General features: G+C 44.6%; 2 protein-coding genes and 1 long non-coding RNA gene across 3 annotated transcripts; all 3 read right to left on the reverse strand.

Moving 5' to 3' along the window:
• Positions 1-4,636: 4,636 nt before the first annotated feature.
• Positions 4,637-6,159, reverse strand: LOC142889041 (uncharacterized). The gene is made up of 2 exons (XR_012926788.1): positions 5,872-6,159; positions 4,637-5,258 (listed from the first exon to the last, which is right to left on the reverse strand). It is a non-coding gene; the product is annotated as an uncharacterized LOC142889041 (long non-coding RNA).
• Positions 6,160-8,287: 2,128 nt separating this feature from the next.
• asmt2 (acetylserotonin O-methyltransferase 2) lies at positions 8,288-12,773 on the reverse strand. Its single transcript, XM_076027588.1, has 8 exons — positions 12,560-12,773; positions 11,855-12,029; positions 11,572-11,701; positions 10,817-10,885; positions 10,608-10,726; positions 10,206-10,343; positions 9,626-9,748; positions 8,288-8,842 (listed from the first exon to the last, which is right to left on the reverse strand). The coding sequence occupies exons 1-8, from the start codon at positions 12,638-12,640 to the stop codon at positions 8,631-8,633; spliced, it is 1,047 nt and encodes a 348-aa protein (XP_075883703.1). The 5' UTR covers positions 12,641-12,773; the 3' UTR covers positions 8,288-8,630.
• A 2,287-nt stretch (positions 12,774-15,060) lies between these two features.
• Positions 15,061-23,882, reverse strand: pgrmc2 (progesterone receptor membrane component 2). The gene is made up of 3 exons (XM_076027589.1): positions 23,324-23,882; positions 18,816-18,971; positions 15,061-17,189 (listed from the first exon to the last, which is right to left on the reverse strand). The coding sequence occupies exons 1-3, from the start codon at positions 23,664-23,666 to the stop codon at positions 17,092-17,094; spliced, it is 597 nt and encodes a 198-aa protein (XP_075883704.1). The 5' UTR covers positions 23,667-23,882; the 3' UTR covers positions 15,061-17,091.
• Between the last annotated feature and the right edge of the window lie 1,284 nt (positions 23,883-25,166).

The following is a 25,166-nucleotide window of genomic DNA, read 5'->3' on the forward strand; positions in this document are numbered from 1 at the left end:
CGTGCAGTGACCGCCACTTCCTCTTTGCCGTTCCAGGCAACAGCAAGCAAACATGGAAAGAGTCTCTGTGTGTCGCTGGTTCTTCTATACTTCCTGAGTGGAAGCAATAATATGCAGATTCTGTTTTAATGTACAAGTCAGGTCATGAATGCCGAGCAAACGACTCTGGATTAGTAAACTCTCGTGTTTGCTTCCCCCTACTGAGTTTTGAGGAACTCAGCAGACATATAAGGGGAGTGTTTGCTGTGTCGGTGTTCAGGATCCCCACACACCTGCACAAATCAGCCTGCTTTGTAAATTGAGGGGATCGCCTGGTCTGCATGGAGCCACATAAAGCCTCTTTTTTTGGGGGGGGGGGGGGGGGGGGGCTATATTTAAGGCGGCGCTGGGCCGCTCCAACCGAGGGGGGATTAGTAGCGCTGATCCTCAGACCTGGTGGGGAGGGCTTCCTCAGCTTGCTCAGCCAATTAGGACAGTGATCTGAGATGCTCAAAGATTGCAGAGTGAGAATGAGGCCGCTGAACCGAGCTGCGTGGCCAGACTTTACAGCCACTTTTTTCTGTTTTTACTACACTGAGCACAGTCAAATTCAGCATTCATAACCTGGTTGCAGGGTTGTGAATGTTTTCACGGACAAACTGTTTTCTTTTAAGCAAAGCACAGAAGTAATGAGAGCAAGAACTTCAAACTTGTACCTTGGGTTTTGTCTGTGGGGTGTATTTTCTGCTGCTGCCAGCTAATGGCAGTATTGATGCATCATTTCAATGCGTTTTGTTCACATCATAACTTATCTTATCGCACATCTTTCAGAATCTGCTTCTGCTGGTAACGTTTCTCTGCCTCTGCTTTCCTGCCATTTTTGGGAACCAATAAATAAGAGGTGTGCACAAAACAATGCAGAGATAAAAGAGTAATGACTTGCATAACTCCATTTGAATCAGGTTGTTCAACAAATGGGAAAGTAAAGTTTTCCAAGTTGATACAAACGCAGGGAAACGCAGTGGCAAATTCAGTTGAGATCATTTATCCTGCAACTGCATTAATAATAAACTGGAACATTGATGGCAGGGTTTTTATGGTTGCAATCAGACACTACAGGCTCTGAAGAACTCTAGACACACACTACATGACACAATGACACTACATGACACAATTCTGACAAATTCAGAATGCAGAAGGACTTTATCAGTTGCACATTTTGAGGTTTCGGTGACTATGAGAGAAAATGCAAGGCGTCCACAAACAACACCCATAATGCACTGGCCGTGGATGACTTATGTGTAATCGGTTAATATTGATTTTTCTTGATTAAAAGCTTTAATCACTAGAAACTTTTAACTGGTTTGCCCCATGTGTCTTTCAAATGATAAGGTCTCGTGTAGGCGTCTAAAATCAGTCAGACGTGCAAAGTAAACATTAGTGCTTTTTAAAAACATGATTAATGCTCTCAACATGAAACAAATCGAAAGCAGTTCTGGGCTTCCTGGTAATGGTGAGTGAGGCTCACCCAACCGACCGCAGGGTCAGGCTTTCGCAAGTTCTGATGGTGATCTGATAGAGTTCAGGGGAACTAAAAAACATGCATCAAAACGTCTCTCCAGTTTCCAGTGGAGGCCACACTCTCACCCACAGAGCACAGAGCACCGCCTCAGTGGTCAGAGCGGTCAGACCTTCTCATGCGCTACGTGGGAACCTACACGGGCAGAGGAAGAAGAAGCTAGAAGCAGATTCAAACTCACAACCCTCTTCCTGTGAGGCAACAGTTCACAACACTGTACCACCACGCTGCACATATTTAAATGTACTTCCTGTCCCGTTCTGTGAAGCTCTGAAATTACACCCCCAACCCCATTGTCTGTCTGTTCTTCTCTCTCACACACACACACACACAGAATATACTATAGTATTTCTGCTTCTTCCAACAGGTTTGAAGAGAAGAATGACACTGCCTGATACTATTCAGTCTCAATTTCATTTTTTGTTTTTTTCAAAGGCTGACTGAGCTGCCGGGGTTGGCCAGTATCAGTCCACATCTAAACCCTGCGACACAAATATGCGCTTTGGGGAGAACGTCAAAATGTGTACGAGGAAAATGACGATGACAATAAGAGGAGAAACTTAATGTGGTCCATCTCCAGACTGAATACGTTCATTTTGGCGCTCTTACTTTAAGACATGACGTTCAAAATGGGTGCGCAACGCTTTTCTCGTGGCCACTCTAGGTATTGCAGCCAAACATCCCATGTGGCCCAAAAAACTTTTTTTTTTTCTTCCAGTGAACACAATGTAAAAATAAACTAAATCGCTGACAGAAAACGTCTGACAAAAATCATAATTCATGATAAATCTCTCCGTTGTCGTTATTTTTTTTTTAAGTCATGGACTTTTAATCTAAAAAGTTTCCGCATGGTAACAAGGAAAACGCTAACCCATCTACAGATTCACAAGTTGTCATTTATTGCCTTGGAGTGTACGTTAGTAGGCCGGTAACACAGAACGACATACAAAACACACACAAAACAAAGTCTGTTTTTCATACAAGACCCCTTTAATGAAGCTATAAACAAGAATACATGGACTCACAAATGTTCTCACAAATGTCGGGTCAACATTTTGCACTTTCCCGTCCGCTAGATGACGAGGTCAGCAGAGTGCAGACAAAAGGTGGCTACTCGGACGTGGACAACTTCAAACAGATCCACTTCCAGATTATCACCTGCATCCAAACAAGCTGGATCACTTTATTTTGCAGTGTAATAACCGTTGTGACCTCCCACTTCGGTTTAGACACAGCCAAAGCACAATGACAGGTGCTACACAGGCCTCATGGGAAGCGGCAACGAAAAGCTTCACCCTCAACACTGTCCTTCACCTCTGACTCCCTCCTCCACTCTGTGTTTGCTCCCTCATGCCTTCTCAGCCCTTGAACAAACAACACTCAAACTCGGGTTTCTCCTCTGGATTCACGAGTGGCAGTCAACTGGAGCAGAACTTCTCTCATGAGCGCCCGGGAGCTCTTCTGTCATTCCAAGGCATCACAACACAGTGGAGCAGAGCTGCCATCAGACTTTGTTGTGAAGGAGGAGAAAAGTATGGCGGTGTAAATGTATATAACGTATGCCTCTCTGTATGTCTCTGTATGAAGGTTGACTCCCAAGTTATTCCAGAGTCTTTACTATCAAAAGAGCGACTTTGCCTCCTCATCTAGGTGAGAAAATTAGTCTGGAGCAGCAAAACATAACACAGCTTGTAAATCCATGGCTCAGCCTCATCTGAATCAAATTAAATACTGAATTACGCAGCCATAGTTTAATTCTTCCCATACAGCTTCTTCTTTTTTTTTTAAGACTTAAAACAGACATAAAATAAGTAATGTTTCAATTTCAAGTCAATTTCAACAAATCAGCAAATGCTGAGGGCTTTTTTTTTTAAATGTCTGTCCATTTCAGAATTAAACTCTTCTTTTTCTTCTGAGACTTTACTCTTGAGATTAGCTTGGTTATCTCAACTCCGCAAGCCACCTGCAGGTAAAGGTTAGGGCTACACATGTGGATGAGAACCATATTTTAGCTTAGCTTTTACCATTCAATGTTAAAGTATTAACCTCAGACCCCAAGGTAACTGCAACAAAATAGAAATAAAATACAGAAATAATCCACGATACAACAGCAGTTAAGGCAGAAAGACTCGCCGACTAAGACGACCCAGCAAGGTAACGTGAAATCTAAATTGAGCACGAAATGTTTACATCCTGTTTATTCACGGTTTGAGTTGAGAGCTTTTGTGCCTGGCAACTGCTGCTGATATGAAACGGACCAACGGAACGTTTCCTTGTGTGACTCACATCTGTACGACTTTTTTCCTCACCTAAACTACGAAGTGTTCAGTATGTTTTTAGCAAATACATCCAAAGAAATAACAATTGAGACACCCTGTTTAAGTGGAAGCAGGGGGAACCCCGACGTGAATGTCTGCAGATAAGATGAGTGGAACAATACGGCCTCTGTCGTGTGACCAGGGCCCAAATGCAAAGCAGGTAAATTCCTATGGTCAGTCTTTCAGATAAAAGCCTCTTTGATGGAGAAACAGCCTGCTTCAGTGCACCGCCCAGACTTCACCACTCCTACTGTTCCCAACTTCCTCCTGCTAAGTTACACTTTTAACTTGGCGGCAATGGAATTTCATGTTCCCCGGCAAACTGCAAGTGTAAAATAATAGCTCAACCAACCGTGTGCGGCGCAAGACAGTCGCTGGAAAAAAAATTAAACACACTAATGTTCCAACATCCGGTTATGTTCCGGTATCACTGAGGATGGGGATCAAGTAACAATATGGTTTGAAAGCAGTTGGACAGCAAAATGTTGAAGGTGAAACATTACACAGAAGCAGCATGGCTGCAGATAAGGGCTGTTGAGAACAGTGGTGTGCGGCACAAGAACGACCTTTGCAGCCTCCAGTGACGCTGCAGTAGAGACCAGTGACCCGCTACACGCGCACTGAGCTTTCATCAGTGCATTTCTTCTTGCAGCAAGGGTGAAGCCGATCAAGACAAACTCAACCCTGGAGTATCAAACGCACTACATGGCGTCACCTGTCCCTCCATCTCCCCCACTTTAGACAAAGAAAAAAGGTCAAGTCGATTTAATTTAACTTTATTGGAATTACAAAATGTTTACTTAAAACAAAAAAAACAACAAAAAACTACAAATGTTCCAACCATTTCAGAATGTGTCATACAAAACTGCCATTATACAATTTTTTTTTTACAATCAATCTTAGGTCCAAGCAGCCTGGAGTCAAGTAGCCAAGACATGATTTCTTTTTTTTTTTAATATATAGATATTCTTAGACGCAGCCTTGGTGACTGTATACAGTCACCAAAAAACAGAAAGACCACGAAACCTCATTCATAAGATGAACGGGTAACATTTCACAGCCTACAACTGTCCTTTGCTTGCCAGGGACAGTAGTTGTAGGCCACGACCTGCCCGCCAGTGCAGGCTGAGAAGGAAATGATGGATCGCAAGGTGGATGATTGCTGGAGGGGGATTGTCAGGTACTCAATTTTCCCCCTTTCCAGCGCAATGAGCCTTTCAGTCCCGTCAGTCGAGCCAGCCGTGGATGATCGGGGCGGCCAGCAGCAGCGGCAGCAGCAGCAGCGGCGGCGAGAAGGAGTCCATCCTGCCGCAGCCGTTCTTGCCCGTCACGGTCGATCCGGTTGCCGGCGCTGCAACCGTGACATTCTCAGCATCGACCACCTGGAAGAGACGCACAAAAATAATAATGTCGTCAGGGCTCGTTCTGCAACAGGAGTTGCGCATTGACGAGAAGGGATGCTCCGCGGAGAAGAAATGCGAAACTCTTTACGACCCGCCGTGAAAATCCAAATGCACTCACCTGCTAGTTTGTCCAAGTTCGAGAAGTGTCGAAATTCGGACATAATTTTCCGTCGATTGATTTCCGAGTCGATTTAATCAACGAGAAATTTCACATATTCGAGTAAATGTGACTTGACGATTGAGCCCAAATACGTTTTTAAATTAAATTAAAATGCGGTGTAGACATTTTGAGGCAGAAACTAACTTTAACTTTTAAAGTTACATCCGAACCCCTTCAACACGTTTCAGTTTTAATACACTACACATACCCTCTGACTTTGATGACACAAAATGTACGTTTTCCTTTAAGAACAGCAGCTGAGACTTGATTCCTAATTAGACCCACCTGTGAGAGTGGCGCCTGTTTGAATTTTCAAAAGAAGTTTTCTTGCTACTCTCGAAATTAGTCTTGAAAGCGAAGTGACTTGTAGTAGTATATATATAATAAAGTGAATACAATCCAGCTGGAGAGGAAGGTGGAGGCAGATCTGACCTGTGATGCGAGCAGATGAAAGACCAGCAGCAGGGCGACGAACACAAGCTTCATGTCGGCTTTGGACGGTGTTGCAGCTCCAGGACTCGATGCTCTGCTAAAAGTTCCTCCGCAGGATGGCAAATCAGATGCACGACGACTCTGCCCCGAAACCAAGGCGCTTTATACCCCCACGCCCCTGCTGACGTCATCCAAGATTAACATCACCTGCGGTCGGCGTCATGCACAAGAGGGAAACCTGATTGGTGCGATTCTGACCTATGATCAAGTTGTATGAAAATAAAATATTTGAAATATTTGAAAAGTATATAATAATATGAATTGTTAATAATATGAAAATATTTTTATGTAAGTTTGTCATTTGGAATGTTAAAGATTCATCACACCGAGGTTGTTTTTCCCATTTATGGATAAATACTTTACTCCGATATTTAGGTTTTAGAAAAAAAAAATATGATGCTGCATAATATTTTATTTTTTCAACGATAAACAATTAATAGTAATGACTAATTACATATAAAAATAAATAAATAAATCTAGTTATTTTTGCCGAAAAGGGTCGAGTGACATCGCTAAAAGTTTAGGCGTAAATTGTCATCCCAAGCTTGACGGACGCTATTGTGAGAAATGAATGATTTAATGCCGCTACAGTCAACAAACAAGTGCCTCTCCACCTAACGTCACATCAACACTGGTCCCGCCCCCTACTGTTGTAACACATTCAAATGCATCACGGACCGTCGGAAATCCGAGTTATCTTGGAATTGCAAACTTTTTTCGGTTACAGAATGTGCCGAGTGCATTCATATGCACGGAAGGTGTTGAGGACGCGCAGAGAAGCCAACTGTTGTCGTGCACACGTAGAGAAACGACGACATCTTGCGGTGAAATTATGTATTTTTTCCCCAGGCAGCGGCAGCGTGGCAACATGGACGGATTGTTACGGGGGAAGTTGATAGCTTCTCTTGTTTCGAGTGCTTTTTGGTCGGGACCTCTCCCCAGTGTCTCTTTAAAGTTTAAACCATTACATTATTTTTCCCTTCGTCTCACCTTTGGACAAACTCCTGCACAGTCGGCACGGGGCAAAAGCAGAACAATTAAATCAACCGATAAACTAAAAAAAAAAGTCACGAAACATTTTGAATTCTGTAATAAAAAGTAAGCACTGATCGGGACTCACACCAACATTACACAAAAAAGGCAGAAAATGTAAAACAGCACGCAAAAATAGCTGGTGGGGATTGGGGAACTGTAACATGGAGTTACAGTTCCTCACTTTGGCCACTAGGGGGCAGTACATAGCACGTAAATCAACTCGATAGAGAGAAAGACCATTTTTGTTTACTTCACTTGTGTTCACTTGGTGCGAAAAAAAAAAATAAACCTGGCGTGTCTCACATGTAACTAAAAACTTTATTGACCCACGAGCAGAAACAAAATCAATCAATACAATACAAAAAAATTGCAAAAACCATTAGAAAGAGAGAGAGGGAGAAAATTTTGAGTTTGTGAGATTCTTTTAAGCACCACACACCATGTCTCGACACTCGTCTAATGTATCAGGCAGGAAAAGATCGTGAAACAACATTAAGGACAAAAAAAGAGACAACACAGAATTAATGTCTTTCATGTGAAAAGGTCTTTGAATGAGCAAAACATGAAGTTAGAAGAACAGAAGTGATGAGTGATGGTGAGATGTAGTAAAGCAGCTGATGTGCATGCAGTTTGAGAGGAGCCCGTAGTCAAGAGAGCTGGGAACACAGTCATCACGTCACACACCACACACATACGCACTTATTTTGTTTTGAAAGCCCACTTTTGTTCACTGAAAAATGAGTAAGTCTGGACAATACAAATCAATAAACTGATTCACGTTTACATGCTGCACAAAATTAATAATGCAAGTTTCGTGTTTCATGTGTTCATGTTTTTTTCCTACCTGCTATCTCCCCCTCTCCCCACTTGAACTGTGTACAAACCGTGAGTAGCCTTTTGTGATCAAGTTGTGCTTAAACTTCAGTGTTCTAGATTTTGTCGGCAGCAACGTCATTTGGTGTGTTAGAACCAAAAATAACAATAAATAAAAGTAAAAGACAATTAATGCGTTGACAGTTTGACTAATTATTTTCCTAAGATTAGTATCATTATTGTGGTTGTTGACATAACTAGTGATATATACTGATTATAATTATACAGTATAAAGATAGAAATGCACAAGTTAAAAAAAAAAAGCAAATACAAAAACATTTGTTCTTAAAAATTGTTTTTGTTTTGTTTTTTAAAAATCATCTAAAGAAATACTGGCTTTTGTCTATAGGAGACGAGTAGTATCAGCGGCTAATTAGCACGTATGGCATTCTCCACCATCTTCCATCTTTGGCGACCTGTTTCCCTTTGTTTCCTGTTTTTTTTCCCCCTTAAATTTAGCTAATCTAACTAGACATGAGATTTGTCCTCATCTGGTTCAATGCTCTAAGAATCGAGGATGTAAAGCCCTCGAAGGGTAATAGCTTTTATAAATTTGGCAACACAAATAAAATTCAATTTGATTGGATTTGATTCAAGTGTTGTTCATGCATGTCTGCACTGTCCTAAATTAGGTCAGATTCTGTATGATTCACCTTTTAATGTCTATATATGTATATATATATAATCTGATTCAATCCAAATGTAAGGGTTAGGGTTTGTGTCTCCGTCGTCAGACCTTCTCCAAGGCCTCGAACAGATCCCGTTCCTGTTGCGGCGCCGCTGTCCCGAGCTCATCTGAGGGCCAGGATGGCGTCGTAGGGCTTCCCGGTCCGGCACAACTGAACGTTGTTGAAGCCGGCCTTGTTGAGCATCAGGGTGTACTGGGACAGCCGGCGCTCGCGGCCCACCGCCTGCACCAGCATGTTGAGGGAGAAGAGCTGACCCATGACGGGCCCCTTCCTGTTCTCAAACAGCACGGCTTCCACCAGCAAAACACCGCCACCTGCCAAAGTGACGCGTCACAGAGCGTTTGAGCGTCGGCCAGTGTAATTCTGAGAAAGACGTGGGTTCTGAGATGGATTAATTACACGACAGTGGGACTTGATGAGTAAAAATGTTAAATAATGGGAAATGGTGTCACGGACCACGTGGCTTCCTCAAACTCTCAAATTTGTTTTGCTTATCTATCTGGTAGACAGCCAGGTAGCAACAGCTGGAGGTTTCTTAATGGCGCAATGGGCTTCAGTAGCCGTAAAGGTCACTGCCTGCGGTGCTTCACAGAGTTTTAACAGTCCTTTGTCAAAGGCTGTCGGAAGCAAAGCGAAAACAAGGGGGTGCGTTTGCCCGGCTTCTGACTAAAGTACTGCAAACGCAGCATCCACACAAATCTCTTCAGCACGTCAGCACCCTGCAGAAGGAGCTCTCCCGCTTCTCATCACAGTGAGAAGAGCACTGATTGCAGGTTGCATGCAACTATGAAACCACTGGAATTGCTTCAGATCATAGGCGGGAGATCAGCCTTGAAATCTCTGTGACAACACATGATTTTTTTTTTTTTTTTTTTTTACCGCTAAGGGGTGAAGCATGTGAACCAAAAAGAGTCTGTCAGAGGAGACTTCGAGGCTTGAGTGCAATGACATTCGGCTAAAATGAGAGTCTGACAGCAAATGACGTAACAGGAACGTGAACAGATGCCATATTTGATGGATGAAAGAACATTTGCACGGTGGAAACACTGAAACGCTGTGTTTTGACAGGCGTCATAGACGGGCTGCTGCACACTGACCTGGGCTGCAGGTGCGGCACAGCTTGTTCAGCAGCGTCAGGCACTTCTCCTCTGGCCAGTCGTGGATGACTCTGGCCAGGATGTACAGGTCGGCAGGAGGAACCTCCTCCGTGAAGAAATCACCTGCAGGGTGCAGCGTAACACCAGGGCTGGTTTATATGGTAGAGCGGTGCTTCTGCAACTGCTGGGGTCTCGGGACCCACATTCTGTTCCTGATAATGAAGTGGGGACTCAAATCTTTTCCACACAAATAAAAAGGCTAGACTCTTGCTCACTTTTTATCATGTCTAGTAAATAAAATATTGAAATTGTTGAATTGAATTGTGTGTCCTGCAAAATAAACGCCCAGCAATTTTCTCTATAAATATGTATGTACATACATATATATATATATATATATATATATATATATATATATATATATATATATATATATATATATATATATATATATATATCAAAATCCATAGAAAAAAAAAGAAGGGGAAACTGCCATAGAAGCTGCGACCTGATCAAAACCACTTTTGGGTTGCGACCCACCAGTTGAGAAACGCTGGTATGGAATGACTGCAAGGCTCACCAGCTTGGAACACAACGGTGTCGTCGTCCTGAGCAAAATGCTTCTGAGCCGTCTGGACAACCTGGGGCAGGTCGAAGACGGTGACGGAGGCCGACGGGTAAGCCCTGGCCACCTCCCGGCCCAGAGCACCGGTGCATCCTGGGAGTTAGTCAGTGCACACATGGACACAATTATCAGCGGCAATCTTCCCCATATTATGTCAAACAGAAAAAATATAATGACTTTTTCTTTGTGTCAGACGTTGTAAATCAAGCAACATGAGCAGCGATACGTTTCTGTCTGCTCTACTGCTGCTGTAGCAACATGAATTTCCCCCCTATTCTATTCTATTCTATTCTATTCTATTCTATTTGCCAAAGACTATAATCAATTAAAGAAAAATAATGAAGTTTGACCTCCGACCTCCGAGATCGACAACGCTGTGAAAGCTGGAGAGGTTGAACGCCGTGGCGATGTCGTGGCCGTCGAGAACCCACGAGGAGTTCATCAGACCCATGAACTTCAGCATCTCCTCCTCGGACCTGCAGCACCGCAGTGGAAGGGAAGGTTTTAGCAGGAGGAGACAGTTTCTGCAGTGTAAATGCACAGGCAACAGCAGAGTGAAAGGCGACCTGTAGATGGCCTGGAAGATCTCCTCCGCCGGGATGCCAAAGGTCTTTTCATTCTGGTTCTTCCCCTCCCTGAGCGGTGCAGCAACAGAGTGAACACCGTGGTCATTGAAATGCTTCTGGGAATATTGACAATGCCAATGTGTGTCACTGGATTTCTTGTGGATTGCGAGATCAGTGGTGGTTTCCTTTTGGTCCGACGGTGCATTTTAATGCCCAAATGATTATCTGGTGGTTGTTCAGCTGCAATCTGACATCAAAATCAAAGCTTTTCTAGTTTTTAGGTGAATCGGTTCTCACTTCTTCTTGGTTATTTTTTTTGATTATTTATGAAGAGAATCCAGGGATTTTTGTTTCGGCTGTGAGTCTGTTGTGATTTTCACACTGAGCAATTTGCAGTTCTTGACTTTAAAAAAAAAAGGAAAGATTTTACAAATGAAAATGTTTTCTCTGACCTCAACCCATTGAGGTCATCATGGTTAGTCGGTATTTTTTTTAGTTTCTAAGCCATTTAGATATTTTAAGTATAAACGAATGTGACAATAGTGAGTGATAATTATACAGAGATGCTTTTGGGGCAGTGTTACATATGCACTTGATTCAACCCTTCACTTATCTAACAGATAGAGAGACAGACAGACAGCAGAGTAGAGTGGAAAGGGAAGAGCATCTGTATACATTGCCAAGCAAAACCCTCATCCCCATCTTCCTAATGCAAAAACACCCAGCATATTCCAAATGGAACTTGGACCACTGACCTGACGGCATCCACCATGTTGTTCCACAGAGGGTAGATGGTCTGGGAATGGTAGATGATCATGTCGTGAAGAGACTTGGGGCTTTCTTTGGCCAGGTACAGATTGGCCACGTCAGTGCTGCTGTACAAAGCTGCTGTGAACAAACGCACCAGGTGGTCAAGCAGAGAAAACTCCAGCTGACGCCTGATCTGGCTGCTGTGCGTTATACTTAAATACTACAACTACTGCTGCTGCTGCTGCTGCAGATAGATAGAAGGACAGACAGACAGACAGACGGACAGACCTGTCCCATCGGCCGTCTCCACCTCCAGGATCTCGAAGCCCACCAGAGCGTCCAGAAGCCTCTCCATGCCGTCCACGCTGGTGCTCAGCTCCTGGGCCACCTGGCCGGCGCTGAGCGACTCCTGGGACTTCAGCAGCAGGTCAAACACTCCCAGCTCGCAGGCTGAAAATATCACCTGAAGGAGGAGGCAAGGATGTGAAATGTGGTCGAGTCAAAAGCAAAGCAAAGAAGTCGAGTGGATGTGCTCCCATCTTTTTAAATGTTCACTTCAAGTGGGACAACTTTACATTAGTAATTATATGAAAAATATAATTTTATATTACTGTATACTGTATTTTTCCCTCCTTAGGGTTGGTTCACTAAAACACCCCATCCATCTGCTGCTGCTCCGGCCCCTCTGTTAAATTTTACAATCCATTGTGGCCCACCAGTCAGTGGAGACAAAGCTATTTTCCTGGGAGGAACTGAAGGAGGAAAAGAGGCTTACATGCCATTTAAAGTCACTCAACAATGGAATGCTTCATTTTTTTTTCTTTTTTTTTTTTTAGACCAATAGAGTGAAATGGGATCGTTTTTCATGGCACACTCGTGTTTAAATGGTGTCATTTCAATTCAATTCAATTCATTCAACAGTTTCCACAGCGAGCGGCGAGTGCAGGATTGTTGGTGTGCCTGAGGCGCTGTTTGGATGTTTGTGGATGTTACCTTGGACACCCTGAAGCCGTTGAAATACTCCAGAAGTTTGAAGGGGTAGTCGAGCTCGCTCTGGGACAGCTGCTCTGCCATGACCGCCTTGCTGCTGCTGCTGCTGCTGCTGATGATGATGATGATGATGATGATGATGCTGGTGATGGTGATGGTGATGATGCTGGTGATGATGATGATGATGATGATGATGATGATGATGCTGGTGATGGTGATGATGCCGTTGCCGCTGCGGCTGCGGCTGCTGCTGATGGAGACACGAACCGAGCTAGAGCCCATCAAATCATCGCACTTTAACAAACAATTAATAAAAAATAAATAAAAAAAATCAAACAAATGCAAATACATTTGTTTTTACACTCACCCGAAATGATCGACTGCAAAACGCCTGACGATGATCAGATCCTCGGTGCGTGATATTCCGGGAGGTTCTTCACTTGACGTCGAGACAGGCTGGAAGTCAGTCCCGGGTGCGCTGACTGAGCTGATCTCGATGGACGGATCACCGGCGGATTAAACACACCCCTGCCCGCCCCATCCCCCCACATCCTCCGCGATCATGATGATGATGATGATGATGATGGGGGTCTGCGCAGCTGCGATGGAGTGAGCGCCAACCCAGACTGACCGGTCGGATCAGGCACGCTGATGCAGTACCGAGATCATCCAGAGCATCAAGTGGGGGCGCTGTCGGGCTGCAGCTGAACGCAGGACGGTTGATGTGTTTGGGGTTTTCACTCTACACTTCCCAGAGGAAGAATGAGACGCTGTGCTGGGACAGTCAGTCAACCATATCGGTTTTATTCAAATACTAACTTTAATCCTCAGTTGTCGTCTTGTCGTCGTAATGTACTTTCGCTTCTACTGCACATGCTTGACATGTATACATTGAAATGCATAAGTTTACAAAATTAAAAAAAAAAGTGATGTAGATCACGTGGGTACAATATTCCCAAAATATTCTTACTCACCAAAAAATTAAAAAAAAAAATCCTTAATTATTTAATACCACATATTTTTTTTCAATCTTTCCTCGAGGTCAAGCGATGAACGGGCGACTCGTCCAGGATGTGACCTCGACCTTCACCCAAACACACACTGCTGCCACTGGAGGCTCCAGCAGCCTCACTACTCTGAGTGCAGGAAAAACAGTCACAGCAGCAGATGGATGGATATGATAATATTATGTAATACATGGCCAGTGTGTGACACATATGTGGCTCTTGCACCTGGCACCACTCCTCAGTAAAAACATTTCTCTACATTTTTTCCATCCTCAAAAGGACTCTTGACATGGTCTTCACCTACTGTACTGCTGGCGTGATTAAACTAAAGGCAGATATATTTGTTCCTGCCGGTGAACTCATACCGTGGCCGATTTTCTTGTTTGCCCTCTTCTATCTCCAGCCGTCCTCTTCTGTGATTGGCCAACACCTGATGCGTAACAGCGCTGCTGGCTGTACTGGTGCCATCAGAAAACTGCCACCATGTGCTGGGTTCAGCTCACAAGTAAAACCCACTGGTTTTATTGTTTAATTGATCGATAGTACATCTGTGTGTTTATATATAAGCACTATGTCATACAATCATGCATGTCCTTTTGTATTTCTATATTTGAATTATTTATCTGTGTAGTACGAGAGCTTTGTTGTTCACCCTGCAACTCACTCTGGCTACTTCTATTTCTCTCTCTCCTTCGTTTTCACCCAACTGGTCAAAGCAGATGAGCGCCCTCTGGTGTCCGGATCTGCTCCAGGTTTCTTCTTCCCACCACAGGTGGAGTTTTTCCTGGTCACTGTCGCGTCCCAGTTGGTTTATCTCTGATTGTAGAAAACGCTTTGAGACGCCTCTAGTTGTGATTTAGCGTTAAATTGATTGATTCTTTTTTTTTTTCTTCTTTTAGTGTTTCCTCGTCAAGTTTTAAAACGTCGACTGAACAGAAAGAAAAGGGGGAAAGTTCGCAGCCGTCGAGATCTGTTGGCTCTTGAGTCGCCAAAATGGCGACGCTCAACGCTACGGAATCGCATTGCGTTATAACGTGGAGATTATCACGAAAAAATGCAATAGTTTCACGATATAACGTAGAAAATTATCTCGTAGAAACGTGACACTATCACGAAATATCACAATAGTTTCATATTATAACGTGAAAATTATCACGTAAAAATGTGATACTGAGCCCCGTTTTTTTCCCCTAGCGTGGCAGCAATGCGCTGCCGGGGAAACACAACTCTGCCAAGTGAAGAATCGTACAAAAGCGTATTGTAAAAAGTAATTGTGATGCAGACTAGAGTGAATTCAATAAGAGGCTGTTGAGTAACTTTATTTAATGTCCTGTTAAATAAAGTCCTGCTGCCTCACAATCACTAACAGGCCTCATGTTTAATGAGTTCCCGCGGCCTGCGTTCTTCTCTGGTGCGTTCATTCTCTACAGACAACATCATTCACCCACCCAGCATATTTTTGTTAAAAAAAAAAAGAGGAAATAAATCCCCGACACCTTTAATTATTAACCAAATCGATTTATTATGCATGAACAAATCCCTTCCTGCCTCTGTCACACAGACACGCACACGCACACACCCAACATTTAAATACATGAAGTTGTGGGAGTTCGGCATAGCTCACGGTTTGTTTTTTTTGTCGTTGCACATGCTTCTTTTTTTTTTTTTTCCTCTTTCCAGAAAATGATAGATTATATTTACAGGATAAAGCAACGTCTTGGAAAAAAATGATCCGCTCCCGGTCCCGCCCTGCAGCACTATGCAAACTCTCATATTTGACTTTATTTTATTGTTGAAATTCACCCACTGTTTTTAAAAGAAGTTTAAGAACAAAAATGAAGGAGGGGAGGGGGGGGGGACAAAACAAAAACAAACCATGGTGGGAGTGGTGGTGGTGGGGGGTGGGGGGGCATTGGCCGATACGACAATAGCATTATACGTATATGGAGTTCATAAACTACATAAATATGGCAGTAACACTGAGTATTCGTCGGGTCTATTTACAAAGCTTTGTGTAGTCAGAGTGCGGAGGGGGGCGGGGGGGGTGTCCTACAGTCTGTGGGTGGACGACTGATGGAACGGATGCCTTCTTGGAAGTCTGGGGGTGGGGGCTCTGGGGTGTTAGAGGAGGGGGGGGGGGGGACCAAGCGAGCGAACGAGCGGCCCGGGACCGACGACGGCGCCAAAACTTAAATAAGGCACGATTAATACTTGGACCATTTTTAATTTTTTTTTTTTTTTTTTTAAAGGAGGGATGGGGGGTGGGAGTGAAGAGGACTATGGGGGAGGGGGGGAGATCTACAGACTTTGCAGCTGGCTTGTGAGGCATGTAAACAACAGTTGAGGTCTATCAATCGATGGGGGGGAGGGGGGGGCTGCCTTCATCCACATTCCCTTTGTACTCCCCCCCCGCCCACCCGCCTCCCTCCTCCCCTCCCCTCCACCGCTGATGTTACTCCCCCTTCAGGACAAGGATGGCGTGGCAGGGCCGCTAACCCCCCCCCCACCACCACCGGAAACCCGTTTGAAAGAAATGAAATGAAGCAAACACGACCCCCCCCCCCCCCCTATGCTAACCCCTCCCCTCCCGACAAGTACAATCACATGGTGACAAAAACCAAGAGAACTAGTAGTGCAAACACTACAAAAAACACAAAAGACGGGAAGAACGCAACGCAACGCAACGGCTCCGCCTGCTTTCCCATGGCGAGGTGAGGGGAGGAGGGGGCGGGGGGTCAGGGTAGCGTGTGTGTGTGTGTGTGTGTGTGTAGGGGGCGCAATTGAAATGATAAGATGCGATTAACGGACTGACTGACTGCAGGAGTGCGAGCTGCTGTCTGAAGCTGCTGAAACTGTTTCTGAGACGTAACGGAACCAAAGAGACGACCAGGAGAGGGAGGGCTGGGGGGGGTGGGACAAAAAAAAAAAGAAAAAGAAAAAGAAAAAGAAAAAGAAAAAGAAAAAGAAAAAGAAAAAGAAAAGTTGAAATCTGCTTTGACGTCCTGATCCGCTCCTCCTTCGTGGTTGTGTTTCTCCAACTTCCACCTTCGACAGCCTGCTGCTGCTGCTGCACCACAACCGCAGTGGCCGTGTACACCCCCCCCCACCCCACGTTAGGGGGGGAATTATTTTTTTTGCATTTTTTTTATCACATTTTCTAGTTTTTTTTTTTTTTTGTTTGAAATACACCGGATGGCAGCATTTTCATTTTCCTTTCCTGTCCTGTTTAAAAAGCCCCGCCAGTCCTTCCCAAAGTTTACTCTCGCTTTCCGTCGTCGCAGGATGGTGGGGGTGGGGGGGGCGGAGACATCAAGTCCTGCACCCTTTATCCAGGACAGCCACTGGGGGTCGAGGAGGAGGAGGGGGTCAGCAGACGGATTGGGGGGAGGAGGAGGAGGGGGGGGCGGTGTTGAGGGAGGAAGAGGAGATCCAGCAGTGGAAGGGGGGGGGGGGGGTTCTGTCGCAGCTGTTTTTCTATTGGGGACGGGGGACGGGGGACGGGGGGGCTCCAGGCTTTGGTGGGCCGCTTCACTCGTGCTTCAGGTGGTCTTTGATGTCCTCCTCGTCCGTGTACTCGGACGGCTCGTCGCCGGGCTTCAGCAACCTGCCCACGTAGTCGTACTTTTCTGAAGGGGAGAAAGGAATGAGGTGTTACAACTACAACTACGACAACCTTATAACAAGGGGATTGTATTACACAAGGGCTCCGTTTTTAAAAGGCTCGAATGCGGCCTGCATGACGGCAACCCAGTGACTGTGATCACATTCTGAGCAAGTTTGGCTTGAGGAGGTGGAGGAGGAGGAGGACGAGGAGAAGGAGAAGAAGAAGGAGGAGGAGGAGAAGAAGGAGGAGGAGAAGAAGGCGGAGGAGAAGAAGAAGGAGGAGGAGGAGGACAAGAAGAAGGAGAAGAAGAAGGAGGAGAAGGAGGACAAGAAGAAGGAGGAGAAGGAGGACAAGAAGAAGGAGGAGAAGGAGAAGCAGGAGAAGAAGAAGGAGGAGAAGAAGAAGGAGGAGAAGAAGGAGGACAGTTTGTGTTATTCACCAACTGGACACATGGAGGGGACAGCACTGCTCTTAAGGCTGCATCAGTCCATTTTTCTAGAAGATTCACTTCTCACCGCTGTGCTTCCTCTCTGAGTCATCAGGAAATGTGGTGAACGAGCGGCTCACGCTTGGAATGAGATACCGTCGCTCGCCGTCAAACCGAGATAACTTCAGAAAGACAGCCGTCTGATGGCGACGGAGCCTTAACGCAACAACAACAACGACCACGGCCGCGTAACTCAACACAAACGCAGCCTCGCATGGCCCTCTCTAATCCCGTCGGCCATCTCGGTTGCTCAAGCTCGCTTTGAGTTCCAACCAATCGGAAAGCCCTCAGGAAGTCACTGTGACAAAGATTAGTGCGAATGCTGCAACATCAGCACTTTTCCATCACAGCCAGAAGTTGTTGGGTTTTTTTGTTTGTTTTTTTAACATTACGAGAAGCAAATGTGTCGTTTCTCTCTCGCTGCGCTCATCACTCTGGCTTTGGTGAGGTTTGGCCCGCCGGGCCAGGACACAATCACTGCTAGAGCTGCTGGCCGGCCGCTATTACACAGCTCATGTAGCGCTAATACTACAAATCCCAGAATGCTCTGCTGGCATTTTGGCTCGCCACTTTGGAAAGGACGTTAATTGAAGGACATTATCATTATTATTACTTAATTGATTTATTGTTTTTTTTTTTTGTAAATGTCTTATTAGCCTGTGGAAAAAGGTCACTGTTGAAATTTAAATCTGAAGGCTGCCATACGAACCATACGATTCATATTTACATTTTATTTATTTTGAGGAGTTTTTTTTATTTATTTATTTATTTAAAATTCGATTTTGCATAAAGTCATTTACTGTATAGTATCAAGCTTTGCTCGTTCCATATTCAGTGTTGAACCAAAACCTGTTTGGGTCCATATATAAAGGTTCACCGTCATATCTGGAGCAAGATGTTGTTCAATAAATATCAATGTTGACATGCGACTTTGTCCAAGCTTTAAATTTTGGCCCCAGTGTGTGTTTGATTTGAACACACACACACACACACACACACACACACACACACACACACACACCATGTGATCAAACCGACAGCATGCTTGGATGTGATTGCCACTGTGCGAGTGGGTGGAGGTCGCGTTCAAAGGGCCTTTTTTCTTGCCGCTCGCTCCCCGCTTCCATGTTGGCGCGACAATCCAAAGGAGTCGGCTCTTACCCAGAAACTGCATCTCCCACTCCCGCACGCTCTCCATCTGCACGGCGTTGAGGTCCGACAGGTCGTCGTACTCGTCCCGCAGGGCGTCTTTCTCCAGGCAGAAGGTGGCCAGGCCTCTCGAAGCATCCCGACCCGCGAAAATGCCGTAAGGACCGTCTGAGGGCGGCGTAGGAACACACACACACAGACACACACAGAGGGCGAGTGAGAACGCTTGAAAGTGCATTAAGATCGCATTAAAACGGAACCACAAACAACTTGTGAACTTGTCGGACCTGCAACATGTGACTGATGATGTTGCTTCACATTAACCCCCCCCAGCCAATCAGTGAGGCAGAGGAATGCAGCGCAGAGAGCCACTTCTCTGCTCAACTCCACACAAGCACCTCTTCCCCCCCCCCCTGTAGACGGTGGAAACTAAGAAAGTCAGTAGCTGCGTTTCCATCGCCCCTACAATTGCGAAAAATCTAAATATTGCGATAAAAACCTGGTGATGCTAAACTTGGAAAAACCTCTCAAACATGGCTGAAAGGTTTTGACGCTCTCATGAGGTGCTTTTTCGGACGTATCCATATAGAGGGATATGGAAACACTTTTCTCCCGTATTTACACGTCGTACGGGGGTCAGGTGTAGGGCTGCAACGATTAGGTGATGTCATAATTACATGGACATAAATTAGTCAACAAGTCGTGTTATTGTTATTTAAGATTTTTTTTTTTTTTTTACTTTTTATCTGCTGCTTAAATAACGGCGTCCACTTTGCCCTCCGATCTGTCCAAGTGGCACAATGCATGTTGGGACTTTGGCCTTGGTGCTCTCTGACAACGATTGACCCAACCCGCTGTTTCCAGCACTGACAAGAGACGTCGGTGAGGAAGTGAGACGGCGCACCGTGTTCTCCAATTACCAGCTGGACGACAACCCCGGGCAAGCAACTCTTGAGCAAAACCCAATCAGCCTTTTAACTGGCCCCAACGAGGGGGCGTGGCTACGTGGCACCACGAAATGCATCGCTACTGCGGTGGATTAAAATTCAGGGTCTACTCGGACATCTTGGTGAAACATGATTTTCTGGCAATTAGCCACAGCGACTCTGCCATGGCTGGCCGCTGACGCAGCAAACCATTAGCTGCCCATTGCATTTTTAATTTGGGGTAATGTGTGAGCTTTATCTGAACCACAGCTGCCTTCACTCAGCAGACGGCTGAGATCACAGAGGCCACATGACTGGACACATACACACACACACACACACACACACACAGTAGTCAACAATTGACAGCACGCGTCTACGGCAGTGTTGGGACAACTTTTTGACTGGTGGGGCCATAATGGGTCCTAAAATATGACAGAGGCGGCCGGAGCAGCAGCAGACGGATGGAGTGCTTTGGTGAAACACCTCATGAGGAAAAATTACATCATGGGATATTATGTAGTAGACGTGTTGCTTTAATGTCAATTGAAAATGAACAAAAGCGTTACAACAAAATGAGTGGCTGCGTTTCCATGACAACCTAGAGTGGCGCGAAACCTAAATATCGCAATAGAAAACTGGCAATTAAAACGCCTGAACTTGGAAAAACCTCTCAAACGCGGCTAAAAGGTTTTGACGCTTATGATTGGACGGAGGAGGAGACAGAATGTTTTTTTTGTTTTTTGCAAGTAATCAAAGAGAAAAATAACGAAACAAACGAAAGCAAACGGCTCATGCGCTTTGCACCATTCAATGGCAACGTCTGCAAAATCACAATTGTACTTTGTCATATTTTTTTTTAGAAATAGCGCTTCTATTTTGCGAAAAAAAACAAAAACAAATCATGGAAACTCAGCTTGCGTCTTTGAAGCCGAGCGTCGCCCTCTCATCTTGTCTGGTCGCAACTGCCTGCGTGAAGCGTTTACTCAATAGATTTGCTGCTCAATGCGCAACAGGGGAAGTGTGACAGAGTGCCAGATGAATGGGGGACCGGTGATTTGACTCACGATTACAGAATCTGGGCGTGTTTGTCTTATTGAGGCAATATTTAAAAAATAAATTAAAAAAATCTCATGACGTTAAGCCAACAGAAGTTTGTCGGCAAATTGACAAACAAATTCATTCTCTTCTGGCGTTGACGCAACGCGAAGGACCGAGTCACCTGCAAACAGGTGCTTTTGTCTTTGCAAATCTCCGACGGGCTCTCGACCGAATGTTTGAAACAATGTGGTGGCAACTCATTGGCTTACATTTCCACCCGCCAGACACGATACGCAAGTCGGGTCATTGCATTTCATGGGGTTGAAGTAAGCAGACCAGACTGATGCACATGCAACAAATAGACTGTCAGGCTCACATCAGGTTAATGTCACACTGCCTTTGGCCCCCCTTTTTTGTGCAGCACTGCGCGTGTGTGTGTGTGTGTGTGAGCTGCTGCGATTAAATGTGTGTGAGAGAGAAATTATTTTCTACTTTCTTAAAAACATCCATTAAATAAGAGAATTTACTTAACCGACTTTAAAAACAGCGACGTTGGTGCAGACAGACATGCAACTATATTCAAGTAAAAAAAAAAAAACTCTCAAGAGTTCCCAGTATCCGCCAAGTGTCCTGAAAGCTTATCGCAGTGATCGGATCTCTGTTCAGAAAAACTTGTGGTGATCGGTTCCAGTCATGTATTTTATAAACAAAACCGTGGGCCAAGCCTAACGTTTATGCACCCGTTTTAATCTTTCGTCACCGTCACAAATGTCATCTGACCAGCATGTGAAGAACGATGCAGGCCTCCAGGACTCTCTCTCAACTTGTGCAACAGGAGAAGAAGAAAAGAAAAAAAAAAAAAAAACCTCCGTGTTCGAGTGTTGACACTGAAAACCCAACTACCTACTTGCCTGGAAGCCGGGATTTTACTCACACCTGACACAAAGTTAAAAACCCACCTTGTTGACAGCGATCGTTTTATTTCACCACCTATTATTTGGAGTAACCCGAAGCAATGAACTGCGATTTACACCACAGAGAGCACACACAGTCAGCCAGTGCTGCACTTACAGGAGTGTGTCAGCTGCAGGAGCCTCCGGCCAGCTTGCGCACGCCACGACTCAAACTTTATTAAACCCGGCCTCGCCGGCCAGTCTAAAACTGATCACAGATGTACCAAAAGGGAGAATGAACGACAGTCAAGCCACCAGTGCGACTGGCCTGCTGGATTTTTCGAGGGATTTTTTTTTAGTTTTGAGTGTTTAAATCAACTGGGTTTGTTTTCTTCCTGCATAAAGAGGCACAGGACAAACCTCGTGTTTAGCTGCACGTTGGACAAATGACACAATTCAAGAAGTTGATTAACCCGTGAGACAGATTGGCCAAACAAATCTCATTTCAGAGAACCTGGCAAATATCTCTAATGTTATTATCATTTTTGCACATGTTCAGCAGCTGAGTGTCGCTTTGAACAACAGAGACCAAAAGCCTTGAAGGGTTTTTTTGTTTTTTTTAAATTAAAAAAAAAGAAAGAAAGAAAGAAAGAAAGAATATCAGTGAAAAGCAGACAAGTTCCATGGCACCTTTAAAGTCTTGGGGATGTTCTATTAAACTGAAATCCTAATGACTGCTGAACCCTGTGGAATAATCAACCAGCTGTCCCAGTTGCAGTATTGAGATATGGCCCAGCCAACTGTACTCCATATCTCTTACACTTCACAGCAGAAGCGACATTTAAGGGACCCGGCAAAGAATAATTATAGTTTTACAGGCCAGCCATGCCATGCCAGGGCCAAGTTAGATAACAGAGGAGCTGTTCGTGCTCGAGAGCAACAAAAAAAAAGAAAAAAAAAAGAAGAAGCAAGCAAGCAGAGAAATACTGCAAAGTGTCCATTCATGTTGGATTGGAAATTACCAAGACGTTTTCTGCGCCAACTTCACATTTCAGCGTTTGCCTTTGCACTATTTTTAGGTCAGTTACAATACGGAACTAGCACCCTCCCCTCATTTATAGTATCAATGTATGTTATTATCAATATTTGTTATTAAAGCAGGTCTAAAACATTGGTGAAAAGTTATCAATACCCACTCATGCCCTGAGTGTAAACAAGCCGTGGCTTCGCAGCACCAGACGTCCAGACAGACACCACCGTCTGCGAGCAGCAGCAGGCTGGCGGGCTAACGCTGCTAGCAGGCTAGGCTAGGTACAAAAAAAGGCGCTTCAACCCCGGCACAAAACTTAATGCGATACGTTTAAATGGGCACCAAAGCCCTGGCATGTCGAGCAATGTCTAAACGTGTCGGAAGCCGCCACTTTGCAGGCGACGTGCTAACACGGCTAACTGCTAACGTCCCATTCAACAACATAGACAAAGCCAGTGGGAGCTAGGTTAGGCTAAGCTAGGCTAACCGTATTGCTTTGCGCCCAAATTTTTGTTCGGGACAACTCACCACAAAGCGTGGACGTGTCAGCCAACACGGCCGGTTGTCAGTGCGTGCGGTCCGCCCACCTCAACCAACCAGCAACCCCAATCACCCCACCACCCGACTCACCTTTTCCGTAAAACTTTTTGCCGGTGGTCACGTCGAAAACTTTCATGTTGACGGCCATCAGGATGCGGGGGTTTTGGAGTCCGTCGTACTCCCGCAACTGCTCCAGAGTGAAGTCCCGTCTCCTCATCTTGGGAAGCGCCGAGGCCTCGTCGTCCTGGGCCGCGTCACTCACAAGCCGCCTGCCCCAGCGCCGGTACACCAGCAGACACACGGCCGCCACCACGATCAAAACGCCAACGTTGAGCAACATCGCGCCGACACCGAGACCGTCCGCTTCATCCGCTGCCCCCTGGCCGCCACTTGTGTCAACTGGTCCGCTCGAACTGTCTCCATCGTCCGCCATACTGCACAGTTAGCGCCTACCCGCCCCTGGCTCAGTGCTGCGTTCACGCCCCGTCGGCGAGAAGGAATCCACTAGTTGAGCCAGCCACGCCGGTTCTCGCAATTTATTCCAAGGCGCCAAAAAAAGAAAGTATACGCTTATTTTTTTATTCCGACTGGCATTTAAAATTAGCATTACCTGTCATTTTATTTTATTTCGAAGCGGCGACATGTTTTCACTCAATACGTTGTCGCTTAAGTCGTTCGCAGGAAAACGAAAATATTCCTTGATTTTAAAGGGACGGTCAACGTGTCAACACAAGCCCCAAAAATCTGAACATCATGGCTCACCATCAACGCCCACTTTTAACCGCTTCCAACAAATACGCGGCAACTGCTTCTGTAACCGATTGACATAAATCGATTAATAGGCGTTTGTCAAGTCTTCTGAAGCAGGCGGAATTTACACCAACTTTCCCATGGAAGTCTCGTATTATTTCTCATAATGTTCATTAAAGTCTTTTCTCTGCGTTCACCATATTGTTCAAAGCAAAGTGCATATATTTGATCGGTAATGTTCTATTTACACACTAGTTGTATTGTATTTGCTCACCTTGTTCCAGTTTCAGTCACGACGATGACATGTCAAAATGCCCCATGTAAAAATTTAGATTTAAAACAAACCGAGATAATCTTTTTTTTATTATTATTTTTTTTAATACACGGCAAATAAAAAAGCTGTTAAAGTTAATCTGAAAACAAAAACCTGATGGCAGAATATATTGTTGCAGAGGGCTAAAAGAAAACTCACAAACACAAACTTCATACAATCAACTGTTTTATATTTTTTTTGCATTTTACAATTCAAGACATTAACATGCATCGCTTTAATCCTAAAACACACTCAAACCACGCTACCAATAAAACAAATCACTTCTTTTGATCAAAAGAATTGTTGAATAGCAAATGATTTTTTATAGTATTTACATTTTTTTTTATTGTTAAACTCAACTCTAAATCCTCTTTTTTTTTTTGTAAGTTTATCAAGAAGGGAAAAAAAAGTAAAATGATTTAAGTGCTCTAAAGCACCAAAAGCCTCAAATATAATAGCAAGTTAACTTCAAGCGAGAGTATACTGTAGTCTCATGACGCTAGCTCACACCCAGAATTCCAGCAGAAACATTTCCTTAATTATCATATTCAATAGCAGAAGCCATTAAAACTGCAGCGATTACCTAAGACTAGTTCAACAAATCAAGTACATGGAAAAATAAAAGAATAAATTACACTACCTCTGGGTTAAAATGAGACTTTTAGTTTGTAGGTTTGAATCACAAACCAACATGAGTTGGTTAAGGCTGTCAAACCCCAGGGCACATTTGGGTTGGCGCAGAAGGTTCAGAGTGTGTCCTTCACCAATTCATGACTGCAGCCATCAAACTGATTGTCATTACCAAATAAAAGTGGAGAATGATGAAAACCTAGAAACGGTTGGTTTCAAAATGTGTGTCAACTGCAAATA

This window comes from Nelusetta ayraudi, unplaced genomic scaffold, assembly GCF_046127955.1.
Source record: "Nelusetta ayraudi isolate G7.1 ecotype Tasmania unplaced genomic scaffold, CSIRO-AGI_Nayr_v1 ptg000021l, whole genome shotgun sequence".
In the NCBI taxonomy this organism is placed as follows: domain Eukaryota; kingdom Metazoa; phylum Chordata; class Actinopteri; order Tetraodontiformes; family Monacanthidae; genus Nelusetta; species Nelusetta ayraudi.